Source organism: Stenella coeruleoalba (genome assembly GCF_951394435.1).
Source record: "Stenella coeruleoalba genome assembly, chromosome: 1".
Taxonomy (NCBI): domain Eukaryota; kingdom Metazoa; phylum Chordata; class Mammalia; order Artiodactyla; family Delphinidae; genus Stenella; species Stenella coeruleoalba.
In genome coordinates, this window is record NC_137169.1 from 98618157 (window position 1) to 98637353 (window position 19197).

Consider the following 19197-nt stretch of genomic DNA (forward strand, 5'->3'; position numbering starts at 1 on the left):
CTGAAAGGTTTTCTAAGTAATAAAAGAAGCAATTTAATTAATTTTTGTAAAATACTTTAAATTCTATAAAGAATTTAAATTTCATCTTATAAAAGACAAAAAAGTACGATAACCTAGTTTACAATCATAATTAGTTTCAATTTAATCTGGGTTTCTTATCAATGATGCAAACTCCAAGCCAAATAACTTTGTATAATAAATAACTCTAAAAAACTTTAAAAATAATTTTTATGACTACTGTTTACCCCAAGAACAGATTATGACACATACCTGTGTCTGAAGGACGTAAAAAGTCCGTGTCACAGGTGAAAAAGGTCTGATGGTCCTGAGCTGACAAATTCATGTCATAGTATGTAAGTGGCTCTTTACCAGTCACCCAAGTGTATCTTTACCAAAACACAATAAAATATGTAAATTGAACATGAGAGAGCATCTGTCTGCTACAACAGATACTTTTTAAAATTCAAAAATATACTGCTACAAATCTTATTTCAGGATGTTTCAAAAGCTTATTATAATCAATAAAGCAAAAGAGATAACCTATCCAAACTACTTAGAGTACAATAATAAAACATCAAAAACCAAAACGGAAAAGGTAGATTATTCAACAAACAGTGCTTCAAAATTGAATTTGAAGATAAAACAATTTGACTTAAATATATACTTTTTTAAGTATACTTAAATAAATTCTCAGTGAATTAGAATTAAGTATTAAAAGTAAAACTACAAAGAAACTAGAAAAAAACACAAGTGATTTTTTACTAGATGTCAAGATGATAAAGGGTTTTCAAAGCATAAAAGCAAAAAAAAAACTTCTTTCAGATTTTACTAAATTAGACATTTTACCTTTCATTTCCCCCTAAAACCCTCAATAATTAATAGCAGGTAACAAGCTGTCTAATAAATACATTTTAAAATATCCAATCTCATTGGTAATTAACAAATAGCAAATTAAAATAACTAATTTTGACTATTCAACTATAAAATTGGCAAATATATATTGTCAGGGGTGAGATGGGACTCACACATATTGCTGTTACAAATATAAATTGGTATTTACATTTCTTTTTCCAGAAATCAATTAGATATTATCTATCAAGAGCCTTAAAAATAACACCTAGTTAGATGATGGGTATATGGAATTCCATTATACCGCTCTCTCTACTTTTGTTTATTTTTGAAATTTTCCACCATTAAAAGAAAAACTTAAAGGGGGGAAAAAAACTGTTCACACCTTTTGATTCAGTAATTCCAGTGCTACAAATCAACCCTAAGGAAATAATCATATATGTGGCTAAAGATTTATATATAAAGCTATCCCTCTAGAGTAAATGTTAACAGTGAAATATAACCTGTGACCTGGATAGGGGAGCAGTAGGTAAGTTATGTATGGTACCTCCATATAATAGAATACAGTACAACTATTAAAAATCATGTTTTTGAAGAAATTCATGTTTTGAAGAAATTCTGTGGTAAATTCACACATAATGAATTTTATATATTATGATGTTCAAGTTTTGTTTCTATATATGCGTATAGAAGAGAGACTGGATGGAAATACTAATAGCAGTTATCACTTAGTGGTAGAAAAAGGTGATTTTTTACTTTCTTTCTCATACATCTTTTTATTTTCCAACTTTCAACAATGAATATGTGTATATTTTATAATCAGAAAAAGCATTTTAAAAGCACATTGTGGGCTTCCCTGGTGGTGCAGTGGTTGAGAGTCCGCCTGCCGATGCAGGGGACACGGGTTCGTGCCCCAGTCTGGGAAGATCCCACATGCCGCGGAGTGGCTGGGCCCGTGAGCCATGGCCGCTGAGCCTGCACGTCCGGAGCCTGTGCTCCGCAACGGGAGAGGCCACAACAGTGAGAGGCCCGCGTACCGCAAAAAAAATAAAAATAAAAATAAAAGCACATTGTGTTATTTATATACATGATCAAAGATTTTAAGTTATTTAATTGTATAAGTTGCCTTTAAAGTTTTTAGCTATTTTAGGAGAAATTATCATGAAGAAAAAGGAAAAAGCAAATCCTTGTTCATTTAGCAAAGTTTGGTATACTTTCTAAAATCATAAAAAAAATGAACGATCTACATTAATCCCAAAATGATTTAAAGCAGCTAAAAAACACATGCACAGTATCAATAACTTAAATTAGCAGTAAATTTTAAAAGACTCAGTAAAGTAAAACAAGGATTGAGCCATAAAATGGCTCATACCAGAGAGTTCTATACACTTGCTAAAGGTTGGCTACGATATGATTCCAAGCTTCCTAGAACCACAATGATTACCAGTGCAATTTAGACTTTTACATTAAGACAAACTAATCATTCAAAAAGAAGCATTAAGAGTTCGTTATACTAAGATAAGAAATTTCTCTTTAAGATTTTCATGAAGTAGATACTATAAGATAACAAGAATAGCCTAAAAACTTTTTAATAAACACAGTGAGAAGTTCAAGGACCTGTTTCTTGCAGAATCCCTTAATATAAGCTAATGGCATCTATCATAAAAGCCTAGCTTTGGCTTCCCAGGATGTGACTGTCCTACACTATCAAGTACTTACACACAGGGATTACTGCTAAATTATTTTGTATCCCCATCATTTTGCATAGTGCCAATACATAGTAGACATAAACTGTTTCTTGTTCAATGAATTAAATAACATGCCCCAGTCTACCTCCAGGTAAAACACAGCCCTTTCCAAAACAAAAGTAAAGTATCTTTGGTCATAAGTTTTTCAAAAGTCGTTTTCTCATTTAGAATAAAAACCAGAAGAGAAATGGACACAATAGTGTAGCTAGGGAATGGCAATACGAAATACAGTATAAAAGTATTATGCTCTGTACTGTTGCACAAATGAAATTTATATTCACATTCAGATTGATATTTTCTAGTGAATCGTCAAATAAAGTTTGCAATTGAGCACATGTGCACAGGAATATGCTGACATTTGCAATTTTTTCTCTATCTCATGAATTCTTTGAAAAGGCTTTCTGCCATAAACCAAGAGCCAAATGTATACTTACATCACAAACATATGGTTTGAAGCAATGTTTCTCATGATTATAAAAGTAAATATAGTCAAGATGCTGCCAATTAAACCTTGGGCTAATCATTTTACCTTATATCAGTATCTCCAACCAGAAGAGCTGTGATATATTTGTAAAAATAAATTTTTCCATAATACTTTTATTCTAAAACCAATGCCATAATTATACTGAAAGCAAAATGTAATACCTCCTATATTCTGCTCCTCTGAAAAGATTTAGAGGATTTCTCCATACCTTGCATTCTAAAAAACAAAGAGAAAAAGGGGGAAAATAAGACAGTTTAATCAAATGTAGTTAAATCTTAATTTGGTCAACATGTATAGTCACTGTATGCTAAGTACAGTGCTAGCCACATATAGCACAAAGATGAATAAGGCATGGACCACCCTGCTGTCATGCAGTGTACAACCAAATCTAGTCATTCCCTTATTTCTGTCTCCATAGCATTTGGTTCACAATTCAAGTACCACACTTACCATATTACAATGTGACTATCTAGTTTTCAGTTTCTCCTTTAAAATATAAGCTTTTAAAACTTTGCTCAGGGGCTTCCCTGGTGGTGCAGTGGTTGAGAGTCTGCATGCCGATGCAGGGGACACGGCTTCGTGCCCCAGTCTGGGAAGATCCCACATGCCGCGGAGCGGCTGGGCCCGTGAGCCATGGCCACTGAGCCTGCGCGTCCGGAACCTGTGCTCAAAAAAAACTTTGCTCATTTTGTACTTCTGGAACCACAGCATTTGGAACTAACTTAACTGAATTAAGTGTAGCATGAGAATTAGTTATGTAAACTATCACCTACACTGTGTGGTAAGTGCTATGATAGAGATATATTTTGTTCCAAGAGAAAAAAAGGAAGTGATTAAGTTTGCTCTGGAGAAATTAGGGGAGACTTTAGAAAGGTTGTGACATTTAAACTTGAACCACTGTAAAAATAAGTAGAAGGTTGCCAGATGAAGAACATTCTAAGCAGAGAAGTATGAGAAAACCACACAGCATACTTAGGTTAGAGTACATGGTAGAAGGTGAGAGGGAGAGCTGTAAATGAGGCTAGAAAATAGACTGGGGGAAATTGATGAAGGGGCTTACATACCATGTAAAGAGTTTAGACATTATCCTTAGTCAATCAGAAGCCATCAAAGGTTTATAAACAGAAAAATAACAAATATCAAGACTTTGGTTAGATCAGCAGTTCTCAAAGTATCATTCATGGAACTGCAAAGTAACAACTCGTTTCATAATAAATGCTAAGACATTGTTTGCCTTTTTAACTTGTTGATTTGAACCCAACCCTGAGAGTAAGGGCGTCCTTAAATTTTGTGCCCCAAGCACCTGACTTAACCTCACACTAGTCCCAGTCCTGCAAAGTTGGGCTAATGGTACAACTCAAAGGTTGGTAAAACTGCTGGTACTTTAAAGTAGTGGTCATTGGATTCCTCACCCCCACCCCAGTAAACAAGGCAACCAAATATGATGGTTGTCTCCAGTATAAGCAATTGTTTTTTGAGCTGGACTGACCTTTTTTTTTTTTTTCATGGAATCTCACTTTTACTTGAAAGAGTCACTAACAGACAAATTTATGATTATTCAGACAGATACCTGGCAAATATTTTCTCAAAGTTGAACAAAGTGAATCTGTCAAATTCAAGGAAGAAAAAGTAGTATTTGCTGCCAATGATAAAACTTGAGCTTTCAAGTACATACTAGAATTTTGAAAAACTTGTATCAGTTACCATGAGCTTGACAATTTCTCAACTTAAAGGCTTTCCTGTGAGATTAGTGGTGATATTAACAAACGTCATTTTAAAAAATTATACAATATTTCAATATTTGGAAGACACGTATAACTCAGGGAACGAGTATTTTCCAAATGGCCAATGCATGATTTATAAAATTATTCATAAGTGAAAGACCCATTCAAAATGGGACACCAAGGGATTTTAATGTACAGAACATGGCAAGTTAACTGATATAGCTTCAGATTCCACATTGCAACTAAACTTTAAGAAAGTACCTCAGTAAATTTTGGTGTTGTATTGAAAATGAATATCCACAACCTTCTGAAAGGTTATTAAAATACTTTTCCCTTTTCCAACTACATATCTGTGTGAGAACAGATTTTCTTCATAGATGTCAAGCAAAACAACATTTCACAACAATGCAGAAGCAGATATGAGAATAAGCAATTTTTTATTAAGCTAGATATTAAAGAGATTTAAATAAATGTAAAGAAATGGCAGTCTTCTGATTGAAATTTTCTCGTTTTGGAAAATATAATTATTTTTCATGATATGTGTATTAGTTCAGGCTGCCATAACTAAATACCATAGATTGGGTGACTTAAACAACAGAAATTTATTTTCTCACAGTTCTGAAGTCTGGAAGTCTGAAATCAGGGTGCCAACATGGTTAGGTTCTGGTAAGAGCTCTCTTCCTGGCTTACAGATGGCTGCCTTCTTCCTGTGTCCTTACATGTCTCCTCCCATAGTGGAGAGAGAAATTAATCTCTCTTCTTCTCCTAAGGCTACCAATCCTATCACATTAGAACCCCACCCTTACAACCTCATTTAACCTTAATTGTCTCCTAAAAGTCCTGCCTCCAAATATAGTTACATTAGAGGTTACAGCTTCAACATATGAATTTGAGGTGGGGGAGAGACACAGTTCAGTTCATAGAACTATGTTAACATGCAATGGGTTTCCTGTTATTTTAAAAATAACTAATAAATATTTTTTTAATTTCTGTTTTAATTTCTAATATGGTAAATATTGGGGACATAATCAATATATAAACAAAAGCTCTTGAGGTCCTCAATAATTTTTAGGAGTATAAACGATTCCAGAATCTAAAAAATTTGAGAAACACTTTTTTACATAGTAAGGGGAGAGAATGTACTAAAAGGAGAAGTATCATAGGCAGGGAAACCAGTTAGGGTATACAGCAATAGTCCAGGAAAGAGATATCTAAGGCCTACATATGGGACACTGAATGTTGAAAAAGAAGGTAAAATAGAGTCAAGGTAATTTTTGAGGGGAATCAATAGCATACGATGAGGGTCAATAGTCTGGAGAAGGAAGGGGAAATAAAAGAGATATAATCTAAAACAACTCAAAGGTTTCTGTTTTGGAAATTAATAGATTTTAGGATTATGGAAGGTACCTATTAAAAGAAGATAATTAGCAGTTTCACTTTGGACAGAATGAGTTTAGGGTTGCTTAGGGCCATCAAAGGTGGAGATTTCTAGCAAAGAGTTAGAAATGTGGGTCTAGAACATAAAAGAGAGCTTGGGGACAGAAAGTTAACATTGGTTCTCCCAATACATATGTCTGTGGATGATAATACTATAGAAGGAGATGCAGCTACCCAGGGAGAGAAAGTGGAACCAAAGGAGAACTGTGACTCACTTCTGAGGTCAATTCATGCATCTCTTCTGTGAAACATTTTGTGGCCTTCCTTCCAAGAATAACTGACCATTCCCTCTTTTCATCACCATAGTACCTTCCATACACTATATAAAAGTATCTTTTGTATCTTTTGCCATCACTTATTTATATGTCTGTATCCTATACTAAGCTGGAATGTTCTTAAGGTTATCTTCACTTTCATTATGCAATGGTATACTCAATCTCACAATAGGGAATAAGACTGTATAATGCATTATCGTTATAATTATTTACATACTGGACTCTGAGCTTCTTGGGGACACATCTATGTCATATTCACCTTTTTTTTTTAAGATTTATTATTTGTTTATTGATTTATTTATTTACTTTTTGGCTGCATGGGGTCTTAGTTGCAGCACGCAGGATCTTCGTTGTGGTGTGCGGGCTTCTCTCTAGTCGCAGCATGCGGGTTTTCTCTTTAGTTGTGGTGCACAGGCTCCAGGGCACATGGGCTCTGTAGTTGTGGCATGCGGGTTCCAGAGCGTGTGAGCTCTGTAGTTTGCAGCATGCAGGTTCTAGTTGAGGCGCGCAAGCTCAGTAGTTGTGGCACGCAGTCTTAGTTGCCCCGTAGCATGTAGGATCTTAGTTCCCTGACCAGGGATCGAACCCGTGTCCCCTGCACTGTATGGTGGATTCTTTACCACTGGACCTCTAGGGAAGTCCCTCATATTCATCTTAATATGCCTTATTCTTAAGAGTTCTGTAATTATTTCATGAAAGGGGAGAAAGGAGTAGGGCAGAGAAAATTACCATTATTCCTTCCCGTACTCCTGAATGGCTGCCAACCTCATCCCTACTAATCCTGGTCAACACCCACTCAAGCTTTTTTTTTTAATTTATTTACTTATTTATGGCTGCATTGGGTCTTCGTTGCTTCACGTGGGCTTTCTCTAGTTGTGGTGAGTGGAGGCTACTCTTCGTTGCGGTGTATGGGCTTCTCATTGTGGTGGCTTCTCTAGCTGCGGAGCATGGGCTCTAGGTGCGCAGGCTTCAGTAGTTGTGGTGCGAGGGCTCAGTAGTTGTGGCTTCCAGGCTCTAGAGCACAGGCTCAATAGTTGTGGTTCACAGGCTTTGTTGCTCCACGGCATGTGGGATCTTCCCGGACCAGGGCTCAAACCCGCGTCCCCTGCATTGGCAGGCAGATTCTTAACCACTACGCCACCGGGGAAGTCCCCCACTCAAGCTTTAGGGCTCAGTTTAAAGAGTTCTTTCTTACAGACCTTCCCTGATCACACCTAAAAAGTGCCAGCAACTGCACTCAGGTAGTATTTTTCTACTAAATTAATATAACCCTAGTGGTTAGGCTTACTGAACAAATGAGACATTATGACATTCTGCAGAATTAACTCATTTGTATGAGTTAACTGTATGATTATAACCTATACCAAATGAAAGAAACAATAATCCAAAAATGTGATTTCTATCTGGCTTCAAATATTTTACTTTCCTAATTGCATAATTACTAGATACATATAGAGGAATAGTCTACAGTTTATGTATGACAACAGATTATCCATACAAGAATAACAGATTTTGATGTCTTTGTAAATATACTGAGAAGAAAAGCTATTTTTCCTAACTTTGCTCTCTTGGCAGAGATGGCTAATTGTCTTTGTTCTCTCCTTTATCAGTAATAAGATCCCCTTATCACCTGTGCATATATACACTGAGAAAATGATTACAATTTCTAGCCTCCCTTACAGCTAGTTCTGTTTATATGACAAAGATCTGACCAGTAGAAAGTAAGTTGAAATAGTATATGACGCTGCTCGGAAGTGTCCTTGGTTGCTGTGGGGTGGGGGGTGGGGAAAGCGTCTTCTCCTGGCTTATTCTCCTTCCTGATGACTAGACTGTGGACATGATGGCTGAAGCCAGAGGAACTGTCTGGAACCACAAGGAAAAACTGCATTGGAGATGGTCGCAAACAAAATAGAAGGAGTCTAGGTCTCTGATAATCATTGCTCTCCATATCAGCCATGGATTACCTATATTTAAAGGAAAGACAAACTGCTCTCTACTGTTATGAGTTTTCTATCTGCCACAGCCAAACACAATCTTAACAATACAGCTTTGAACACACATTAAGTCAGTAGTAGTCACCTGACAAATTCTGTCTGCTGGTTTCACTTTCTCTGCTGCTGGAAGGAGAACCTGGCTCTGAAATGCTGCCTTCTGTTCCTCCCATCAGTGGTCGCAAATGGCTTACAGATACTTGCTCAATAAAAGATGTGCCATGCTTATGGAAGTACCACCATTCAAATATCTGTGACAAACAGAAAACATCTTTCACTTAAAATAGAATTAATCAGCAGATATATGACCTCAAATCAAAACATTCTCTCAAGATGTTCCTGTTTAATTCAGCATTTGAAATGTGCCCTCCTTCCAAAAAATAAGCCAAACACAAGATTCCCTGATAACACATGCCAAGCCAAGGTAAAATGCCTTTTTACAACTTTGTAATGAAATTCAGACAAGCTTAGGCAACACTAGAATACGTCTGTAAATAAAGCATTAAAAAAACAGTAAGAAGTGTTTAAGCTATAAATAATGTAACTTACATTATAATGTCATTTTAGTCTATCTGTAGCATAATTAAAAGAAAAACAATTTTGAAACAACTAGCATGGTGGATTAACCACTAGACTAGGGTTAGAATGCCTACATTTGACTCCCAATTCAGCCATATATTAGCTGTGTGTTTTGGGGAAGTTAACTTCTAACCTCTCAGAGCCTCAATGTCCTATCTAGTAAATATGGTTAACAAGAATTGTAAGTGCTTTTAAACAACAAAGTACTACTCCAGTATTTGGCAGTATTATTAATGTAGGTTAAGAGTCAAGTTGATTCCCATATTGAACCATTTAAAAATCAGGATATTCCTTTCTTTCTGTTTCCATGGTTTATCATTGTTATAAGAAGAGGAATCAAAAGCAGCTCTCTGTGTTGAATGAGCAGAATGTTTCATATTCGGATACTCCAGCCTTTTCAACTCCCTTTGCTGGCTCCTTTGGGTCTGAGCTTAAATGACATGTCCTAGGGAACTTTTCCTGATTCCACAGAACAGAAAGCTATGTTATACACTCCCATTGGCTCTTTTATTCTCCTTTCAGAGTAATCTTTTTACTCGTAGTAATTAGTTAAACAACTGGCTTTGTTGCTATTCTTCAGCTTCCAAGCACATTACCTCTTCAGGTAGAAATAACACAAGCAGCACAACTAGCTTTCTCATTTCAGGTGGTAAAAGAAATTATAAATAAACTTTGCTAATAAAAACTCATCAATATTTCAAGGGTAATGACACAGTTTAACCTTTAAAATGTTACTTAAATTCTTAAGTTTTGTAAATTTAAAATGTTGGTTTAAAAAAAGTAACAACAAATTTTAAACACTTTTACATATTACATATGTAAGTTATATATTATATAAATGTAAGTTTTCTCCCCTCCCTATAAATGAGGAAATTAGGACTCAGAATTCATGTGACTTGCCCAAAGTTATCAGATAGTAAATGGCAGAGTCAAGACTCAAAACTACATCTGCTGGTTCCAAGACCAATGCTCTTTCTACTACATCAGCTGTTTAAAGATAGTTTATCTTCTTTATTTAGATTTTTATATGCTATGACAAAATATGCTAAATTATGAGTAGGCTTTATAAATCAATAAATTTTGAGGCTTTTAATAACAGAGTTTTCACCCAGAATTCCTCAATAATTTTTTTTAAGTCAAGAGAAAAATTGCTTTCTCATCTGGTATTTCACTTCAACAAAATGGTCAAGTGTTCGTCCCTATTTAAAAAAACAAAACAAAACAAAAAACCACTCCAATATAAATGCTATTATTTTTACATTTCTACTATAGTTATAGAGCACCACCTAGAGATGAGAAAAAAATACAGAAAAATTTCATTGGCCATGCATGCCATAATACTTCCTAAGATTTTTATCTGTAGCAGTATTTTTCCAAAGTTTATACTATGAAACACCAGTTCCCAGGGATGTTAATAAAGATTATAAAAATTTAAAAAATATTTTTAAAATACAAATGATAGCTTGGTTAAATAAAGCAAGGGAAAGCTGAATTAAACAGGTTTCTTTATTGTGGCACTTCTTAGAATAACGTGGCCAAAATTCATTAGTGTATGTCATGTTGCTGCAAGCTTTCACACACACTATCTCATTTAATCCTCATAACTATTAAGTTGATTTTTTTTTTTTTTTTTGGCTACACCGGGTGGCTCATGGGATCTTAATTCCCTGACCAGGGATACAACCCGGGCCTCGGCAGTGAAAGTGTGGAGTCCTTTGGGGCTTCCCTGGTGGCTCGGTGGTTGAGAATCCTCCTGCCAACGCAGGAGACACAGGTTCAAGCCCTGGTCCAGGAAGATCCCACACGCTGAGAAGCAATTGAGCCCGTGCACCACAACTACTTAGCCTGCACTCTAGAACCTACGAGCCACAGCCACAAGCCCGTGTGCTGCCCTAGAGCCTGTGCTCCACAACAAGAGAAACCACTGAAATGAGAAGCCTGTGCACCGCAATGAAGAGTAGCCCCCACTTACCACAACTAGAGAAAACCTGCACGCAGTAACGAAGACTCAATGCAGCCAAAAATTAACTAATTTTTTTTTTTTTTTCTTGCGGTACGCGGGCCTCTCCCCGCTGCGGCCTCTCCCGCTTCAGAGCACAGGCTCCAGACACGCAGGCCCAGCAGCCACGGCCCACGGGCCCAGCCGCTCCGCGGCACGCGGGATCCTCCCGGACCGGGGCACGAACCCACGTCCCCTGCATCGGCAGGCGGACTCTCAACCACTGCGCCAGCAGGGAAGCCCTAATTAATTAATTTTTTAAAAAATTAATTGAGTTGAGTCCCAAACCACTAGACCACCAAGGAATTTCCAAGTTGATACTATTATTATCTCCAGTGTACAGATGAGGAAATTGGAGCTTTAGAAAAGTTAATTCACTTTCTTGAAGTCATACAACTAAAGTGATGGTTAGCCTGTCTCACAAACTCTGCTCTTAAACACTCTAGAGAAGGTAACTGGCAGCCTATAAGCCTAATTCAAGACAGATAAATTTTTAGTCTGCCCGATGTTGCCGACATTAAAGTATTGGAAGATTTTATATAAAAACTTTATATCCAGGTTCTCTTGAAATCGTCTGAAAAAATTGGAAGACCTGGTCCTGGTAATACTGGTCTGCAAGTCTACATGGCAACAATTAGCTTTAGCCTTTTCTAGAAGGAGCATGTACTGTCCAGATTACCCAGTCTTCGAAGTAAATAAAAATTTCAATTTTTACACTCTGCCAATTTTACTCATTTTTGTTACTAAGCCGAGCCTGCAAGCATTTACATCACAACCCACCTCCCACTACACCCCCCAACATACAATAAACAGTCTTTTATACACAAATGAATACTATCAATCTCTAAAAGTGGAGAGGAAGTTGCAGTGTTTTTTAAAATATTTTTTCACATTTTGAGAATGTGGAAAATTTTGAGAATGCTGATCTATAAGTATTTTTAATTATTATAATAACTATTTAAAGAGATTTGATTTTTAGATAAACACCAAAGGAAATGGAAGGAAGGAAATGGAAACTACTTACAAATATTAGTCCTGATATCAAAGAAGATGTCCCTGTAAGTGCCACATAGAATTTGGGCGTCAATGAATTTAAAAATACTGTCACTGCCAAAAAGAATAAAAAAATCAAAGTTAAAAAAAATAAGTACCCAAGTTACAAATATGCAGGTGTCTTTATGAGTGGAGGGACACAAGTAGTATTAATATCTAATATGAGATTCATTTGAGAAAATTGTAATTTTTAAAAAGCTACTTTAAATTTTCATTGTATCACATCTTTAAAATGCCTTCACATATGTAAGGGTAGGATTTTACACTGCTGATTTGTTAAATAAGCAAATCAAAATGAGATCATTTAGCTTGCTGTTGAGAGTAAAACCAGGAATATCATAATTTAGACAAGAACTTTTGCAATTCCATAAGGATAATATGAACAAATATACTGTTACAAAGGAGGATTAAAACTACTTCCTAATTATTTTGGTGAGATACAAACCAGTGTTTCAAATTAGAGGGAAGGAAACAGTGTGTGTATTTGGTATGTCAGCTACAGAGGCAAAATAACCCAAAAAGAATAGCAAACTAAGAGCTTCCTAAACCTGATTCACTGAAAACCTGGACCACATTCTTCACTTCAAATAATTGTCTCATAAATACTTTGGGTTTTAGAAAGAAACAAAAATCTGTAAAGTCATTGACTCTCATCTAAATGGTGTATCTAGTTAATATGTAAAAAAAAAAATGATAAACCCAATGAATAACATTTCACTGAGCATACAAACCATTAGTAGTCACTTCATTAACCTGTAACAGAAACACCAAATTAGCTTTTCAAACAGTCTAGGAAGGCCAATTTATCTAGCGTATTTTAGTGTGTCAGTTGCATCTGAATTTACATACTATGTTCTTAAAAAGTCCAAAACATTTCAGAACATTATCTCACAGTCTTTCATGTCATTTCACGGAATAGAAAAGGGGACATTTGCTTTCTCTTGTTACAGGAAAATAAAACACAGTACTGATAGTCATAAAGATCCCATAACAGAAATACTTCCATTTTAATCTGAGGTTACCAATTTGTAATGACATGGTAAGAGGCCCTGGCTCCCATCCACTCTGTCCTGGCTACAGCTAAAGAATAATATTTGCAGAATCCAAGGGAATCATCACCTCTTATACGTCTTTGTAACTTCAGCCCACACTACACAGCAAGCTCTCTACAAATGCTGAAAGAAGGAACTAAGGAAAGAACCCACTGCTGTTTGTGGCTCTCTTTCTCTTTACTTCCTGTACTGTTCTATTTTATTACTCAAGATAAAGCCTAAAACAGAGAACGGACAAAAATATCACGAAAACTATTTCCTGACAAAACTATTTTAAAACATGAGAATGGCTGGCTAAGATCGTGTTGGTTTCTTTCAGATTTTTATTGTCTGGGTGTGGGTTCTCTCAGCTGAGTGGCAAGAGAATCAAAAGGTGTGTATAAATTCTGCATTCAAGTCTGAAAATGCTCTCATCTGCCCTACCACCTGAAGCTTACATTTTATCAGGTGGCTTCTCCTCGGGTAAACGAGGACAGAACGGAGAGGGCGGACCTCAAGAGCTTTAGGGAGGAGCCGGTAGTTGCAGCTCAGGTTTGGCAATCAGCTGCGGAGTAGCGGCCCAAGAGAAAAAGAACTCACTCGGTCGCACACACCGACTCATTCTGCGAAGCCCTCCAGTGATACTGAAAATCTCTGCCCTTTGGCCCTTGCCCCCGGCACCTCTCCTGCCCCCCAATCCCCCACGCCCGCCCGTCCCTCGGGAGCTCTGGGCCTCTCACCCGCTGCCAAATTCTCACACAGCCTCAGCGGGACCCTCAGAGCGTAAAGCAGCCCCAGCCCCGCCACGAACCACAGCGAGGCCCCAGTGCCCGCCAGCCCGGCCCGCAGCCGCTCCCTCCAGCCCAGCGGCGGGCTCAGGCCGGGAGCAGGAGCAGGAGGAGACGCCGCAGCTGCCGTTGCTTCACCTAAGCCGTCACCGTCCGCCATCTTGCCGCTCCCGGTGGCGCCGGGAGTTGGGAGGGGAGAAGGGCAGGAAACCGGGAGTCGGGAATCCTGGGATAGTGGCGGACCTGAAGTTGGCCTCTGTGAAGGCTGAGAGTCCCAGGGAACGGGGACCGAGAAGATTTGGAAGGTGGAGGAGCGCCCAAGGACTGGGGCTACCTATTCCTTCCGAGGGAGGGAAGGGGCGGATAGCGGCACCTATTCTGGAGGAACTGGGCTGAGATGTGACCCGGAGTGAAGTGTTTTAACCTCCATACGCGTGAGGGTCACCTTCCACACCATTCCTGGGGTTGAAAAAGTCACCGACCGTTCCAGAGTCGGAGCAGCACTTAGCCCTTTGGACTCGGCTGCCATGGAGAGCACTGGTACTGGGAAAATCTACAGGAGTAGCGACTGCAATTTGGTCGGCCGGAGCTCGGGCGCCAATACCAGCCGAAGCACGCTCCCAACGTCCCATAGATGAATGGGGAAATTAATGTAACTCAGTGAGAAAAATATTAGACTTAAAATCATTTAAGTCACGCCGACTTACTGGGGCGTCGGCGCCCGGGCCCATGACCCACGCCCGTAACTGACATGGCGCCCTAGCGGTCGGCGTTTCCGGGCGGATCCTTCAGACGGCCTTCGCTGTGATTCCATCATTCGGCCTCCTTCCCGGCCTGCCTCGCGCCAGGGCCGGGCTGGGCCAGAGCAGCCCAAGATGGCCGACTTCGAGGATCGGGTGTCGGATGAGGAGAAGGTAAGGGGTCCGCCTCTCTTTTTTACCTCTTCCCGGGACAGGGAACGGGGCCCCGACCCGGCTGCGGTGGGAACCCCGGCAGTACCCCCAGAAGAAAGAAGCGTCTTGGCCTTTGCTGGCATACGCTCTCCGCAGTCGGGATGCTTCCCTCTTGAGGGGCTTTCCTCTGCCTCACGGTGGCCCCAGTTCCCCATTCCTCAACTCTCTTTTCCCCCCGGGCCTGACGCACAGCCCAGTGGCCTTCCTGCGAGAGAAGAGACTTTACCTTATTGAATCGTGACTGTGGACTCTTTTTTGTATTTAAGAGAGGGGGCGATGATGATGTCGCGACGTATCAAGAAGCAGTTATTTTACCGCCTTTAGCTGCTGGGGCTCACCCCATCCCCCCATCTTTAGCTATGATTGGGGCTAGCTTAGGGCGAGTCACTTCCTGGTCAGGGTGGCCTCTTAACTTCCCTTTTGCTCCTCCTTCCTCAGGAAGTGATTTTGCTGTCACGACTTCTCGACAGGGAGAGGTCTGTAAGGTGTAGGCCGCCTATCCACACACACCCCTTTTCCCACATGCTGTCGGCTGAACTAATTCGCAGTAATAAATGTGTAAGCCTCAAGGACATTTGCTTCAGGATTTGAACACCACTCTTTTCTGTGTAGACACTCCCTTGATTGTATGTATACGGCGCCCGCGGTGACTCCATCCCTTCCATCTTACAATCTTTTAACGATAATTTTTGAAAAATAGTTTTCCATTTCTTGTTAACAAGGCTAGCCAATGAGTTTTTCTTTTTAACTCCAGAAAGGTTTTATGTAGCACATAAACTTCATGTTAACACATTCAAGTCTGGACAAAGCATCCTGCCTTCTTTGGTGCTCCAGTGTGGTATCTTTTTGATTATAGTTGAACTTGACACTGAGTAATTTGTACAATTAATTTCTTTAAAAGTGTCTTAAATACAAGAGAATATTTCACCTTAGGTGGAATAACTTTTTTCCTGACAGCTGCACACCTTTCTTAACAGTTTGTCAGGCTTTTCAGTAAATATGTTAAAGATTTTAGAGTCCATGGAAATTACAATGGTTCATTGCATAACTCGTAAAAGGACAAGAATTATGTCTTTTGTTTTCCACAGTGGTTTTTACAAAATGTACACCCTTGAATGCTCTGTAAATGTATCTGGGGTTTTCCTCTTTTAATAAAAGAGATTGGGATGGCAAAGGGGACTGTTCATGATCCAAGAGTCCTCTGTACAGAATAATTTGATATACATATGCCATGCCATTTTGAAACGCTGAAGAATGTGCTAAATATTCACATGCCGTTGAACAACTCTTCAGCATTAGATTTTCTCATACTTGGAAATTGATTCTCATAAATGTATAAGATTTGGGGGGAAAGGGCATTTTACACTGTATATGAACTTATGCTAGAGAGAAAACTATAATAAAATGTTTATTCCAAGGCAAACAGTTATGATTCACATGAAATTAAGTTACAGTGAAAATCATGGGATAACAAAACATTTGTTAGCCCAACTGATGGTCCTCTTACTTTAAGCAAAAATACTGTTACAGCAAAATTTCACTAAGAATTTAAGGTAATAAACTTTGAAGTTTACCAGTGTTGGGTTTTTGTTTTTGACACAGGGGTAGAATGCCTTTCTAATTAAACTTGGGGGGAAAATATGTATTTCAAAGTGTAAAGATGTCTTTGGGTATTGACAGTGTTCAAATTAGTAACATTAACAGCCTTGATTTTGTAATAGCAGATCTCTGGCCAGTTTTCTCTTATATTCCAGCATACTTCTTTTGCTGTTTAATTTTAATAATGACAAAGCAAGCAAATCATAATTAGTAAGGTAAATCTACTGCCAAAAAATGTTGATGAATTTTATATTCAGTGAACAGGTTTTAGATTAACTACATTGTTTTCATTAGTGAGTTAATTAAGAATAGCTGATATAAAAAAACTCATATAATAAATCCTTATGATTTGGGATTACTGAAATTTTGTTAGATTTTTATTCCCAGAGATGAAGTGATCTGTATTTCTCTGTTGTGGATCAATAAGTAAAAAGAAAGGGCTTTGACTTGTAAGATTACTTAAATTCTCCTTCAGTTTTATACCTACCTTGACCCCTTTTCCTCCAGGCTTCTGATGCCTTTTAACTGAATTCAAGAATTGAAAAAGTATTTTTCCAAAAAGACTTGTTGATATGAATGTCTTAGCATTCATAAACAATAAGTGACCCTTAAGCGAGATTCTTGTTGTACAAAACTTTCATAACCAAGGCACTATTACAAACAAGGTATTTTCAGGCTTAGTTTGTATATTGACTCTTCCTCGAAGGAACCGTGAAGTTTTCATTTTTTTTTAATTTTAACTAAGACCTCAACTGCATTTGATTTGATTTTTTTTAACACGTGTGTCATGCCAAATATATTTTAATACTGCTTTTTATCTTTGTTACATTTTCTGAAAGCAGTGAACCCAGAGGTGAATTTGGTGGTGATGGTCTCTGGTTTCCTTGCAAGTATTTCTATAAAAGCTAGTAAGATCAACCATTCTCATAACCAACTGCTGAAGTTTTTTTGTTTTTTGTTATTTTTTTTGCGGTACGCGGGCCTCTCACCGCTTGCGGAGCACAGGCTCCGGACGCGCAGGCTCAGCGGCCACGGCTCACGGGACCAGCCGCTCCGTGGCACGAGGGATCCTCCCAGACCGGGGCACGAAGCCGTGTCCCCTGCATCGGCAGGCGGACTCCCAACCACTGTGCCACCAGGGAAGCCCACTGCTGAAGTTTTTATCACTTTATAAAGAGGAAGTTGGTTTTTTTAACTTCTGCATTGTTACCTGAAATGGTCATGATGAGCTGCCTAAATAAAACAGGAAGTTGAAAGTATAATAACTTGCAGAAATAACTACTTTTAGTTTTATCTTCAAGTTCAGTTTCTGAGAATGAGCTCTACTCCTCTAGTTACTTAGACTTTTCAGTTACTTGGTTCCAAAATGAAAAGATGCCATAATTAGGAAACTTGAGGTATGAGGTGAACTATGTGTTTGGATTCTTTGTACTGACTGTTTCCTTTATTTCATGATTCAGCATTTTTAAAACATAAATGCAGACTGAATTTTAGGGCTGAAAAAAGTGCTAATAGCACATTTTTTTCCCTTCAGCCTAGCTAGTAGAATATTTGTGTACAACTTCAAAAGTACCATAACTGAAAAATGGATCCCTTTGCTTTTAGTTTAGACAATACCATCTTTAAGGCACTTTTTGAGAAATGGGTTTATCAAAATTATTTAGGAGAGGTGTGGAAAATGTTGTAAATAGATACTGAAATTTGAGGGCTGTGTTAGAGCTTATGAAAAATATTTATACTTTTAAAGTGGATTTCCTTGATTATGTGTTACCCCTTTAATTTAGTAGGTGAGTTATTACCCTTACAGGGCGAAATAAACCCTAAAGCTTAATTGCCATGGCTATTTTGTGATAAGTCGTTGACTAGAATTAATACTACCATTTTTAAATCTTCTCTTCTGTTAGCTTTGCTGAGTAGTATTCATATGATCTGTTACAAAATCCTTGGACAGGAGCATAAAGCCTAAGCAGGTACAAACTCAGATGCCAATCTTCGGTGAGGAGCGTAGGTTCATTATAATTTCTTCTAGAACATCTAGCTGTTTTATTAGGACCAGCCTTAATGCTAAGCAAAGCAGTGTAATTTGTCAAAAAATTCAGACCCCAGGTTGGTCTAATTCAGAAGCCATGCTTTTTTCACTGTACTGTTTTTAACATGTATCCGTGAATGAAGAAATCAGAATAGAGTCATCCATTTAATGAATTATAAATGAGGTATTGTGGGGTAGTGGGAAGGAATGATTCTGAGCCTCAGGAGATTTGGCCTCTCCTTGCTATGCTTTTGGTCACCAGTGTGATTTTTGAAAATTCGCATACCTCTGTGGGCCTCGAAAGTTTTCTTCTAAAATAGGTAAGGGAAATTGGATCAGACTGACTGAACAAAGTTTAATGAACTTTTTCAAACTCTAATTAAAAAAAAAACACACACACAACTCTAAGAAACTGAAACATTAAAATGTTCCAGGAGTTTCTGTCATTGTTTACTTTGGCACATTTGCCCCATAACGAACCTGTGAAATTCTTGGTTACTGAAAGCAAGTCTTTTTATCTAGTGCCTGGCATACTACCAGGTACATAGTGTAGGCACAAGCTATTGGTATGAAAGAGACCAATCAATCACAGGTTCATTCATTCTTATATTTCCCCAGCTCATGCTCCCTCATTCTCCCTCCCCAATTATTTCTGGTA

General features: G+C 38.2%; 2 protein-coding genes across 10 annotated transcripts in view; one reads left to right on the forward strand and one right to left on the reverse strand.

Annotated features, from left to right (window-relative positions):
* ST7L (suppression of tumorigenicity 7 like) overlaps positions 1–16761 on the reverse strand; it is a 152907-nt gene extending 136146 nt beyond the window's left edge. For 6 of the 9 annotated variants that reach the window (XR_013829337.1, XM_079928712.1, XM_079928711.1 and 3 more), the window contains exons 1-5: positions 13911–14538; positions 12111–12193; positions 8597–8759; positions 3243–3297; positions 271–386 (exon numbers count right to left, since the gene is read on the reverse strand). Coding sequence is in view for 8 of the 9 variants with exons in the window: in XM_079928712.1 (XP_079784838.1) it covers positions 271–386; positions 3243–3297; positions 8597–8759; positions 12111–12193; positions 13911–14118 (625 nt within the window). In the remaining variant the exon portion in view is untranslated. Of the gene's footprint in view, positions 1–270; positions 387–3242; positions 3298–8596; positions 8760–12110; positions 12194–13910; positions 14539–14665; positions 14838–15137 lie in introns of those variants that run through there. The other 3 variants (XM_079928717.1, XM_079928715.1, XM_079928716.1) reach the window with 3 other exon arrangements.
* CAPZA1 (capping actin protein of muscle Z-line subunit alpha 1) overlaps positions 14711–19197 on the forward strand; it is a 49132-nt gene continuing 44645 nt past the window's right edge. The window contains exon 1 of the mRNA XM_079930301.1: positions 14711–14872. Coding sequence (XP_079786427.1) covers positions 14834–14872 — 39 coding nt within the window. The 5' untranslated portion in view covers positions 14711–14833. The remainder of the gene's footprint in view (positions 14873–19197) is intronic.